The 13,477-nt window shown below is 26.9% G+C and overlaps 1 protein-coding gene and 1 long non-coding RNA gene across 3 annotated transcripts; one reads left to right on the forward strand and one right to left on the reverse strand.

Moving 5' to 3' along the window:
• Positions 1 to 349: 349 nt before the first annotated feature.
• Positions 350 to 5,450, forward strand: LOC149060273 (uncharacterized). Of its 2 annotated transcripts, XM_089220363.1 has the most exons (7): positions 350 to 1,409; positions 2,021 to 2,180; positions 2,346 to 3,207; positions 3,784 to 3,906; positions 3,985 to 4,081; positions 4,292 to 4,387; positions 5,010 to 5,450. In XM_089220363.1, the coding sequence occupies exons 1-3, from the start codon at positions 1,263 to 1,265 to the stop codon at positions 2,786 to 2,788; spliced, it is 750 nt and encodes a 249-aa protein (XP_089076489.1). In that variant the 5' UTR covers positions 350 to 1,262; the 3' UTR covers positions 2,789 to 3,207; positions 3,784 to 3,906; positions 3,985 to 4,081; positions 4,292 to 4,387; positions 5,010 to 5,450. The 2 variants fall into 2 exon arrangements, with proteins under 2 accessions (XP_089076489.1, XP_089076491.1); XM_089220365.1 differs by lacking the exon at positions 3,985 to 4,081.
• Positions 5,451 to 8,998: 3,548 nt separating this feature from the next.
• On the reverse strand, positions 8,999 to 13,150 carry LOC149060274 (uncharacterized). Its single transcript, XR_016190423.1, has 2 exons — positions 12,863 to 13,150; positions 8,999 to 9,623 (listed from the first exon to the last, which is right to left on the reverse strand). It is a non-coding gene; the product is annotated as an uncharacterized LOC149060274 (long non-coding RNA).
• Between the last annotated feature and the right edge of the window lie 327 nt (positions 13,151 to 13,477).

A 13,477-nucleotide genomic window follows, 5' to 3' on the forward strand; every position in this document is an offset into this window, starting at 1 on the left:
AAAGGCACAACTTAATATGTCGTTATGGTTATATTATTAAGCGCTGAATGCGGCAACACTACATATTAAATACACACATTTATATTATAATATTAAATATAATAATATTATATTATATATTATAATATTTATATTATATTATTATTTTATAATTATTACCTATATAATGTTATAACTGTAGTGTAAGTATATTATTTTATTATTATTATTATTATTATTATTATTATTATTATTATTAAATACTTGTTCGTGCCAATATGGCCCTTTTTTTGTGTGTGTGTACTGTGTTATCAATGTATTCGTATCGGTCTTATCATGTGTGCTGCCGCGCGGTCGACGATAGCAACAGCCTGCTGTCGTGGGTTTACCGCCCAGTGCGCGCGAAGGATCGTTACTTTCCGTGATAACTGTTTGCGATAAATGTTTTCTTAAAAGTTTAATTATGTAATTGTGAATATTCAGTGTCACAATGGTTTCCTTAAGTTCGTTTATATTTTATTGTGGTGACATTGAAAAGTTATTCGTGTGACCGGCGACTGGAGCCTTCGTGGTGACGGTCGTCGGCTACTAAATACTAATCTCGCTTCGTTTTTGTCTGCTGTCGTGAAGACACGTGTGTTTTTTGTTCCTGTCGCAGCTGTCAAAACACATTCTTCCTTGTGTTTGTGATTTCTTCTGTCTGTTAAATATCGTTCGCGCATTTATTGCCCATCATTTATTAGTTTTTCCCCTAGTATAGGGCGGTTATTGATTATCAGCCGAAGATTGTGAGTTTCGTGGTTTATCGAGTTGTGTGTCCGTCTGAATTTTTTTTAAAAACGATAAAAGTGATAATACGTTTAACTCCTTAAAGTTATAACTAGTTGATTCAACATAATTTATTTTATGATGATATACGCACACTATCTGTCGTTGAAGCAATAAAGGTTTGAGAGCATTATTCGAAAGCCCTCCCCAGATAAATAGACCATACTGAAATATTACTTGATAAAAGGCTAAATATACAGTTCACATAACATGAACAGATACAACTTTACGTAACATACGGAAACTGTAATTAAGACTTCGGAGACGCATGACTATGTTATTCACATGAAGGTTCCATCTGAGATGTTTGTGAAACGTTAAAATATTTGTATCAAATATTTCATGGATCTCACGCTCTCGCCGCTATATGTTAAACTTAGTATTATTTAAAATATTCAAATTAAATAAATTCTATACATTTTTAGGTTATTAATGTGTGTGATATTGAAGGAGTGATGAAATACTATGTGCATTATAAAGCATGGAATTCGTGGTATGATGAATGGATAGATGGTTTGCGTATTGCTTTTAAAAAAAAGAATCCAGAACCAGGATCTGATGAAGATAATGATGCCGATTTTTCAAAAAATAGCCCTCCAGAAGTATGTTTAGTAGTTGGAAAATTATTCCTTAGAAAATGGTTGAAGTAAAATAATTAAATTTAATTAAAATTTAAAATTTAGTAATTTATATTAAATTTCTGTTAATAGATATTATTTTTCATTTAATATTTGTTGTTGAGATTTAAGTATTGAATAGATTAATTATATCTATTGTTGCATAGTCATTATACATAATGATAATAATATGGGCATTTAATATTATTTAATCATTTAATTTTTTTAACCCAAGTTTACACCCACCTTATTAAATAAATGATATGTCAAACATTGTAAATGTATTAAAAATCAGTGGGGCATACAGAATCTTTTTTGGGGGGAGGTTGTTTTACTAATAATTCACTAAAGAGGTATTGTATAGCCCTATGATAAAATGTTGTATCAAAATATATGAACTATTTTTGTACATCTAATATATTTTATTGTCTATATACTAATTTTAACTTTTTAATTTATTATTAACAATTTAAAGGTCAATGAATACAAAATAAAAATAGTCAATTTGTTATAATTGAACAATGTATGCTATCTAATTTTAAATAATATTTATATATTTATACACTATATTTTATTCAACTTATGATTTTTTTTAGCAAAAAAATGAGAATCTCAAGAAGAGAATATCAATAACTAGTAGAACAAGAAGGTCAGTTATTCCACACACATCAAATTCAAACATTAAAAAATCACCTTTTAGCAATGCTCGACCAACCAGAATATGTACTTTGACTGATCGTCCATTATTCAATATAGGTATGTAAAAATCACAGGATTTTAAAAACGATTTTCATAACTCTAAATTTAGAATATTTTTCATAGGCTTTTATAGACCTATGATAATCTTTAGTATAAGATTTTAAAATAATTTTATCAATATAAAATATGATGTTAATATTCTGTTATTTTATAATATTGTAGATAATTTTGATTCAGAAGAAGAAAGCACTGTGATTGTAAGATCACCTAAACTGCATACTAAGACAAAAGTAAAAAAATTTGAACCGGGTGTTGTTACTAAAACTGAACCGTTAGTAACCGATAATCAGAGAAAGACATTATATTCAAAGACTTATCCTAGTAAAAAAGTACTTATGCAGCAAAATGCACCTAGAAAATCAAAGTCCTGTGTGTTTAAAATTCAGCACAATAAATCTGAAGATGTTTTGGATTGTGAACAAGTTAATCTTAAACCACTGTTTGATTTTAATGTTGCGATGCCACCACTAAGTAACAGTTTAAAACCAAATGCAGATAATGAAACTGTAGAAGCTCTGAAAAAAAGTGAAATATTTTATGGTACACAGATCAAATCAAAAATTGATCCATATTATTATTTATCACTTAAAGAAAAATATGAATGAAATGATCTGAAACATATTTCTGAATTTTCAAAATGTGAGGGGAATGAAGAAGAAACAATTAAATCAGAGCCATTTACAATTCCAACAATGTCATCAATTACTAGTATCATGCATTATTCATCTTCCTCTGAAGATGAAGAAAAAAATAAATTAAATAATGTAACTGATATAATCGCTTCTTCACTTGATGACAAATCAATTGAACTTATAAATTTGAATCTGATGTAAATAGTGTTCTATTTTGTGAAGAAACAATACCAGGTAGTCCAACTGCTACAACAGAAGAACAAGAAGATATAAATAAAGCTCATCAAACACTACAAAGAAGTAGAAACTTCTTCAGCTATGTATTCCATGAATCAATCTTTCTGTAAATCAATAACACTGATGGGTGCTACAGGAGAAAAAATGAAGAATAAGTAATTTTATTGTATTTGTATAATATAACATAGGGTTAAGAGTAACGGTCATATTGTTAGATAGATAACGTGAAAATTTATTTCGAGCAGCTTACAATTGTATGTTGGTAGCTTTAATATGAGAGTGAAGTTAAGAGTGAGTTTTTTTAAATTAAAAGTGGGTGGTAGCCAGTGTCTCCTCCAGTAAATATAATATTATATACCCAAATGGTAATCAATAATGATCTGAAATATAAGTAGATGCACTAATATAATATTATTCATAGATACTTGATATTTGTAACATGCTTCTGTAAAATGTTTGGTTCGCCACACCACGGATGACAAGTAATGTGTGTGTAGTTGGGGGAAGGGGATTTAAATAAATTAGTTTAGTACCAAAAGTATTTTGAAATTGTTTCATGTATTTGATTAGTTATGAAATAGTAATTATGCAAACTGAATGCCGATAATCGATGATACATTATAAAAATTTAATTGTATAATTTAGTATTTCATTGTTGAGATTGTTTGGTGGGTCATGTTTGTTTTCTTATAGTAATAATTGTGATTTTATTTTTATTTACAATTATAAAGATGGAGCAATACTTGATCAAAAACAGCTGTTTGCTGAGGTTTCCGATAGAAATCTGGGTAAAAATATAAATGAACCATTAGTTACAAAATCAGTTGAAAGAGAACCTAAGACAACAGTTGAAAGTGAGTAGTATAGAAATTAAGATATATCAAAAAATTAATGGTATTATTATTGATTATGTAATCACAAAAATAATAAAGCCACATGAAAAACTTCAATCTAAGCGCAGAAACTCAAAGTCCTGAAAAAAATGAAAGCGCAGTAAAACATCTACTGCAACTGATCCTACACCTTCAGGTATTTAGTGTTAAAAATTAGTCTTTAATTTACCATCAATGGTGCACATATATGAGCCGATAATTTACTCGTCTTTTTTTAATATGCTAGAAATTATTATTGTGATTTTTATAATACCAAAAAAATTATATTGTTAAGAGCAAAAGTATTTTACTTGTTAAGTCTTCTTGTTACATCATGTATACATATAAAATAATTATAATATTTTAGCTGATATTGAACAAATCCTTAATAAAGGCGCACCGGTTACACCTACAAAAAATAAAGAACCACCAAGCTTCATAAGATACATTACCAATCAGATCAGTAAGTAGAGTTACATTTTTACATTTAGTATAGTTAATGGTAATCGGTTTGAATGATATTATTATCATTGATTAAATATAGAAGATTACATTCAAAAACATAAAGTTATATTGTTTTATGATTATATACATGCCTATTTTACGTCCAATTTATTTAATTATCGTTATTATACTGATGATTTTCAATTTCTAAGATAAATTAATTACTTTAAAAAATCCATCTCTTGATATCTAAATGATATTAGCAAAATTTAAAATTTAAATTGTTACAACTAATATTAATTACTTAAAAATATTTATTTTAAATCTTAAGGTACTATGTATTAATAGCATTCAAATTTCATGATAAGGTATCCACAATTTAATATTATAACTACATATAGTTAAATATATGAACAAAAAAAAAAATTATTAAACATAGATAATCTTCTATAAAAATTTGTTTGCAATTTATAAATTTAAATATTTGGATTGGTTTTGAGTAGATAGTTATAAGTACCTATTAAGCTACTAAAAATTTAATTATTTCAAGATTATTTCTTACAACATAATTTACTTTGTTATAATGTTAAAATAATTCTTAATTTTTTCATTATATTAACAACAAATTTTTTATATTTTAGCTCCAGGCATGTATTCGGCTAGAAAGCAGGCAATCTATATAGAAAGAATAAATGAATTGAGAAGACAATATGCAGAGCAAAAAGTTGGATTGGCAAAAGTTTTAAAAAAAAAAAGAAAAAATTGAGAAAAAAAGAGAAAGCCATAGCTTTTGCCGCTGCGACTGCGGCTGCTGATACAACTGATAATCCTGCTGATGATAATGATCATACAGCTCATGAATGCTAGCACGTCCCAATTAATTTAGTTTAATTTTGCTTTTTATTTTTATTATGACCAATTTAATGATACTTATTTAGTGCAAATTAATAAAAAAAAATTTTGAATAATATAATAAAATAAATATTTGAAACATTAACATAATTAATTATAAAAGATTATTATTCTATATTCTTTTTGGTTTGTTTATTAGGTGTAAATAAATTATGATTTGTTATAGAAAATTCAAGCATAGTATTGCTTATTTATATATCATAATTAAGTTTAACAAATGGTTAATTGAACTTTTTTCAATTGTTTAAAGAGAATACATAGATATTAGGCGTAACTAGGTGTTTAGGCTTAGAAAGTGAATTGAGTTAAACAGTCTCACTAAAATATTGATACTGATAAAAAGTGTGTTTATTATTTTTATATCCTCTTACATATAATATAAACTAATGTCTAAAATGTTAAGTAATTAGTCAGGGTTTATAATATTATTCTACATTACACCTAGTATATAAAAATACTTTTATAAAAATATGTATTATAAATAGATGTTTTCAGTCAATACAAAAAAATTATACAATGAACTTCAATATTAATAATATTTGGACAATATAAATTTATACCAAATCATACACATAGATACACGTAAATAATAAATAATTATTATTGGTACCTACATAAAAATATAAAAATATAATTACAATTTATGTTTTTCATTTAATGTTTTTTATGTTTTACTATAATGAAAACTTGTTATACGAGTAATCCATCTCTCAAATTCATACTTTATAATATATTCGTTACTAATAATAAATAAAATATTTTATATTTCTCCATACGTCGAGTCGGGATAGGTACTATTATCAGCTTGTAGCTTGTCATATTTTCCCGTAATTTCGTATACGTTGTGTTTTAAATAAGGTATATTTGAATGTATATTAGTTAGCTATATTTAATTGTGTTTATACATATGTAACATTTTCCGCCGTGTAGTAACTTACATATGTCCATATGAAAATGAGGAACCTAAAATATAAGTAGCGTAATTGGTGTAGGTACTGACCTAAAATTTAAGTGGCGCTATTGGTATACTGGCCTAAAATACAAATACTGTTTTAGGCGCAACTGGTCCATGCCCGAGCAGCTCTATTAGTTTATAATTTAGAGTGAATTGACCTGTACTACAATTTAAAGGTAAGATTATAATCATATGATCTAGACAACCTCGTAGGCGTTTTATCATATTTTAATTTTAAAATGAATTATGAATATTTTTAAATTGTAAATAGTTTTTACATCTTAAAATACTCATGACTTGATTAGAATTGATCAAGATTAGAACATTATAAAAAGCCTACGAGGTTGTCTAGATGATAATCTTATCTTTAAATTTTATTACCACCTGTCGGTCAATTCACTCTAAAATTTAAACTAACAGAGCTACATAATGTGTTCTGCTGAGAGTAAAGTTGGTGACGATATTATAAGACGTTATTTTACTGAAAAAAAAAAAAAACTTTTGGTATGCGAGTGGTGAATATTTAAATGAGTTTCTTGGATATATGGCTAATATTGTTATCAGAGATATTGTGGATAATGTGTTAATTGCTAATATTTTTAGTATAATTGTTGATGAAACACAATAGGATGTTATAAAGTTGAGAGTACTGATGGTTTAACGCTATCTTTGTTAATAAAAAATGTTCTTATTTCTAATGGATTACAACTTGAGTGTTTAAGAGTACAATGTTACGATGGAGCAGCATCCATGTGAGGTGCTTACAAAGGAGGCCAGTCAAGAATTAAGGAAGAAAATCTTTTGGCTTACATGTTCACTGTAATGCACACATAATTAACTTATGTCTTGCAGTTGATCTTTCCAAACAAATATCTCATGTAAAAAATGTATTTGGTACTTTAAGTGGTTTACATAATTTCATTAATTCTTCATCTAAAAGACAAGCTGTACTTGACAATATGCATTCAAAATTAAATATAAAAATGGGTGATGGGCCATCTACTTTGAAAAGTCTTAGCAATACTCGTTGGAGTTGTCGAATAGATGCTTTAGAGTCTCTTATATTTAGTTACCAAGTTGTGATTGACTCGTTGGAAAATGATTCTATACATGGGTCAGATTCAAATTCATTGTTAAATTCAAAGAAAACATTTGAATTTTTATTTTGTGTTAATTTTTCAAAGATATTATGTCCACTGCCAATATATTGTCAAAATATCTACAGAGTTCCAATATTGACTATTCTAGTGTACAGCATAATATGACCAAAGCCACTATTCAAGAACTCTCTTATATGTGATGTAAAAATAAAATTGATATGATATGGAGTAAGCTAATGTTATGAGGATCGATAATGAAATATGTTCTCCAATACTAAGTAGAAAATCAAAAGTTCCTAAAAAAATTGGTGGAGGTTTAAAAAAAAATGGAAAAATGTAATGTTATAAAGATCATTATAAAAGAAACATATACTTCCAAGTTTTTGATCCTATAATGAGTAATATGAAAGAAAGATTTAAAGAAAATGACATACATATTTTAAACTGTATTCAAGATATAATAGTAAATAAACCAATAAAGTTCACTAAATTTCAAGATGTTAGTACAATGTATGGTTTAAATGAAAGGCTAAAACAATGATATTCAATTGGATGTACAAAAGCTTGAATACTGAAAATACTATCCAATCTAAAATAAAATGTACAAGGTCAGGCATTAATGCTATTGGGTTTCCAACATTGGCAAAATTATATAAATTTATTTTTAACTATGCCATCGAATTCTGCAGCAAGTGAAGGAAGCTTTTCTGGTCTCCGAAGATCAAAAAACTATTTTAAGAGTACTATGGGACAATCTAGATTAAATCATTTAGGAATTTTACAAATAGAACGTGAATGATCGTTAAATATTAATAACAATGAATTCATAAAGCAATTTGACTCATCTACAATACCACGTCGTTTAGAGTTTAATAATTTTTAAAACCAAATTGTTATTCTTAAAATTGTATTGTTTGGTATTATATTGTTTTATAATATAAGTTATGAATTAATTAATACTTATGAGTAATGTTATGATATAAGTTATGAATGTATTAGTTATTAAGTATAAAAAGTAAGAAAAAAAAAGGAGTAACCAAGTGGTGTATTAATAATTACTATAAATAAGTACATTAAAATAAAGAACAACTAACAATGATACTGCTGTAGCTTTAAAATTATAAACAGTTGTAATTATTATTATATTATAATTGTAAATGATAATGTGATTTAAAGTTTAAATAAAAGTAATGTTTGTGGCTATATTATATTGATTTAAATTAAATTTATAGCTTTTAATAACTTGTATTTATGTATAAAAAGAACAATATAGATTTATAATGTATTTTATGTTAATAAAATATAATAATATGGTTATATTAAAACATTTTTTGTAACGTTGATGGTGTGGGGGCAAAGCCCACACCGGGGCTTTGTTTACCCTGAGTAACTTTTGCAACCCTGGATATTTTTCCCAAATGACGCCACTGGATCAGATATATAGGTACTGTATGTAATTATTTTAAGACGTAATTTCTTAGTCTTCTCAAACACTAGATACGTCTGAAGTAGACAGTACCTTGTACTTTTAATAAATTATAAATACTAAACAACATTGAATATGGATAGTAATACCTATTTTGAAAATGCGTTGAAAACAGGAAGGTACTATTTTGTTTTAGTCATATAATATCAAATATGCATGCACAAATAAAATCATAAATAAATATTGAAGTCCATATTTTTATTTTTATATTCTTAAACAATAAAAAACATTTTTAAGGACCGTTGATACGACAATAACTCATTTAAGCCTAAATAATTTCATAATGTAGAGTAAATATAATAATATAAGAAGATAGGGGCTGAAATAATTTTTACAAAATTAAAAAAAAAATTTGACCTTAAACATAAAACTTTTCATTGGTAAATTTTTAAATAGTTAGAAAGTGTCTAAATACTATTTATTATTTAGTATTAAGTTATAAGTGATAAAACAAACATTTTTGACATTGAACTTACTTGAAATAGGTCATAATAAAAATAAAAAGTAAAAGTAAACTAAATTAATTGGGGCAATTGCTGGCATTCATGAGCTGTACGATCATTATCAGCAAGATTATCATCAGCAGGATTATCAGCTGTATCAGCAGTCACAGTCGCAGCGGCAGCATCTATGGTTTCCTTTTCTTGTTTTAACTCTCTTAATTTTTTTTTCTTTTCTATTGATCTATTTATCTTTTTTAACAGGTTTTGTAATCTAATTTGTGTCTGTCTATAGCGAATTAGCCGTCTCTTCAAAGCGTTTAAAATCCTTGCCTTTCTTTGAATCAAATCCATGGGTGAAGCTAAAATATATAAAATTTCATATTAATGTAATGAAAAATTAGAATTATTATAACATGTTAAAAAGATCCAATAATATCATACATACATACATGGGAAATTTTGTATGTGGCGGTAAGTAAAAATCAATAGATTAATAAATTAATATTATATAAATTATTATATTATATATTATTATATATAAAATTTAAACTAGGTAGTTAAAGTCGTTGAATTTTGAATTTTTGAGTTTTAAGTCCCTGAATGTTTCATTAAAGCCCCATTGAGTTCAAACAGATATTTCTGTGTCGTTTACAATGTTCTAAAACTTGTTGAATAGGATACGTATTATGTAGATATATGATAATACAATAATATGTATAATTAATAATAACCACATGGATTTTATAAGCTGTATTATATTTTAAATAGAAAAGTAAAGTTCTATTTAATAAACATTTCTTAAATTAGATAATTTTTTTGTAGTTTTATCATTAAATATTCTTAAAAAAATATGGAAGCTCCTAAAAATTATAATAGATTTAAAAAAATGTGTTTTGTGCAATAACTAGAACTCTCAGTGTTTAAAAAATTTTCAATGAAGTACATATTAAATATTAAATATATACATAAGTGAAGAATAATAAAAAGAAAAATTATTTAATAGACTAAAATAGTGGTTTAATTTTTTTTTAAATGTAAAAAAATAAACTAGAAGTGTGGAACACTCAATAATTATGCGCAGGTTTTATATATTTTAAATATGATTTTTTCGCTAACAAATAAACATTATTATATCAGATTTCATATAATTATACTCATTTTGTGACAGTTAATTTTGAGTATGAATAACTTTTTATTAATGTCATGATCTATTTTTCACCTTTAGATTATTTTTTTGTATTTTTAATGAAATTTAGTAGTTGCGAGTTCCACTTATCATGATTACATTGTATATTAGTATTTATAAGAACATCCGAAGCAACCTGTCAAAATCAATGGATTTGACATGATTTATAAGGAAGCTTAGAAGATATCAGACAGAGATTTGTACCATTGTTATTGATAGCTGACCATTTTCACACCACTCATAACATCATAAACTAGTATACTTGTTTGCTAAAACTAATGTAAATAAAATGTTAAAAATTATTTATCAACCATCATTTAAATCCACTAACATCTGAATTGCTGACAGCTTTCATACAACAATAATTACGTATTTTATTATTGATTATTTATAATTGTTGAACAAATTTTTTAATAACAATTATTGTGATATATAAATATACTTTTTAGTAGCTTAATAGATACTTACAACAAAAAACCAATCTAAATAATAATATATTACAAATCACAAACAAATTTTAGTAAAGAATTATGTTTAATCATTAAAATTTCATGTTTGATCTGTTACAGTATTATATGGAATGACTAATTATTTATTTTTATTTACTTCAAACCTTTGATATTCAACAATGTTTTCCGATGGCACTCGGCACAAAACATGTATATATAGTTTATGCTACTATTTCAATAGATACTATAATCAGAAGTTTAGAAAATATTAATTCAGATACAGAAACAATAGAAGGTTTCATTGATAGTGCAGAGTATCTTATTCAACTTCTCTAGGAATAAGTCAAGATATAAATTTTAAATCACACAACTGTAATAAAAGGCTGCCTACTTGGTTAGACAAAAACTCATGTAGAATTCAACATGTAAAATACATTTTACAAAAAAGAGTGCATAGTATTTAAGAAGCTGAAACAAAGTTTCAAAGCTGAATAAGAAATTTAAAAAAAAATGTGATTGAGTCTGATTTAACAACTGTTACCCATAATATCTTTGAGAAATGCGAAGAAATTAAATATATACTTATTTAATTTATATTGTTAATTATTAGGAGTCATTGAAAACCAAAAACATACAACTATATAAATATTGATTAAAAATAATAATGTCATTGGCATAAAAGAAATACACTACAAATGTTTTAAAAAATTATAAATAATGACTGATGATTGGTTACAATAAGATTCTTAATATTTACATTTAATTTAAGATTCAGCTTAAATTTCCAAGTTAATTTTTGACTGAATTCATATTAAACTTTGTAAGAGGAATATTGAATAGTACAAATCATTGTAAATGCAGATTTTTTTTTTAAATCTTGTAAAATCAATTATTCCACTTAATTCCAGTATTTTAAAATATAATTTTTAATCTCAAAAAAACATACCTACCTAATTGAATGACATAAGTAGATACATTGTTTTACATTTTTATGAAATACAGGAAAATTTGAATAACATTTTAAATGTTTTAAATCCAGGATATTTTTTCTTTTCCACGCGTCATATGCTTAGTGCAATTTAAATAATTGACTCACAGAAAATTTGAATACAGATTTATGAAACTGGAGATATTTATTGACTCTCAAGTCTAGATTAGGTATATAAAATATATAAATAAATAATTGTACTATAATTTCTTTTTTAAAAATTAATTTATATCTAAATTTAAAATATGTGACTTATAAAATCATGTAGCATTAATAATTATAATAATAGTTACTGAATGAAATGTATCATATGCTGAGGTGTCCTGCAATATATAATTATTATTTATGTATGAATTTATGATAATAATTGAGAATGATATCTTCTGAACTAGGAACCTTTAATAACCTATAAACATTATACTAAAGTGACAATATAGAACCACATATTAAAAGAGATTAATCTTTATAAAATTATGTAATTTGGTAAGTAAAATTAATTTAAGAAACAACGACTAAAACTTTTAAAACATTTTCCGTTCAAAAGTATAACACAAATGTACCAATATGATCAAATTATCCCTAGAAGGGTAGGTAATTTACCAGGTTACCACTTAACAAGAATAGTCTAAATAATAACGAATTTAGGGAAGATGGGTAGAAATATAATTTAAAAAAACACAGCTATGATATACACTGATTCGTGTTATAGAAAAAATGCCTATGAACTTTTGCGAAAACGGATCACAGCCGATCGAAAACACAAACGCGCAAAATCACAGAAGACCTGCATCCTGCACCGATCGATTGAACATTGCACTGTCAAACACACCACCCAAATTGAATGGCTAACTGTTTGAGATCGACAAAACGGAGAACATAAATCTTTCACAGTCCGACAGATATTCGAAATATTTATAGTTATAACAATAATAAAATAATAATAATGAACAAATGAACAGAAATGTGAATCGTTACCGGAATTTTTCTCACGTAGTGAAACCGACGACGCAAAACGGAAATCCTTTGTACCACGACGATAAACAGCAAAGATCCTAGTATGTGCCGTTCTCAATCCGCTGTCGACGATAAACGACACAAGTATCAAGTCGGGCCTCCTTGACCTTGAGTAGGGCGCCCACAAATAGTACGTTGTAGTCGTTGTACGATTTCGTTTCCGACGTCGTTTTTCGTTATGACGTTCGTGGACTCGTGGTTTTGCTTACAATACGTACACTGCCATGACAAAGTACAAAGGTGTGCCAATATGTCAGCGTCAGTACGTATTTGAGTCTTGTTTGCGCATCCCCACTTTCCTTATGTGTTAAGTTCTCCGATCTTCGTACCTTGATATTGTGGTAATAGTGGCAACACTGACGACGCAACCATCACACACACACACACACACACACACACACACACACACACACACGTACACACGCGGGCGCTCGCACACACACACACACGCACACGTACACACGCGGGCGCGCGCACACACACACACACACAAACACACACAATATGCGATGACTTATACTTCGCATAGTGCATAGATTATGTTGAAATGTTCGTCTGGGAACACTACCTCACTTG

The sequence above is a fragment of the Diuraphis noxia genome, unplaced genomic scaffold (genome assembly GCF_037042655.1).
Source record: "Diuraphis noxia isolate RWA-SAM2 unplaced genomic scaffold, SU_Dnox_SAM2 contig0001, whole genome shotgun sequence".
Lineage (NCBI taxonomy): Eukaryota > Metazoa > Arthropoda > Insecta > Hemiptera > Aphididae > Diuraphis > Diuraphis noxia.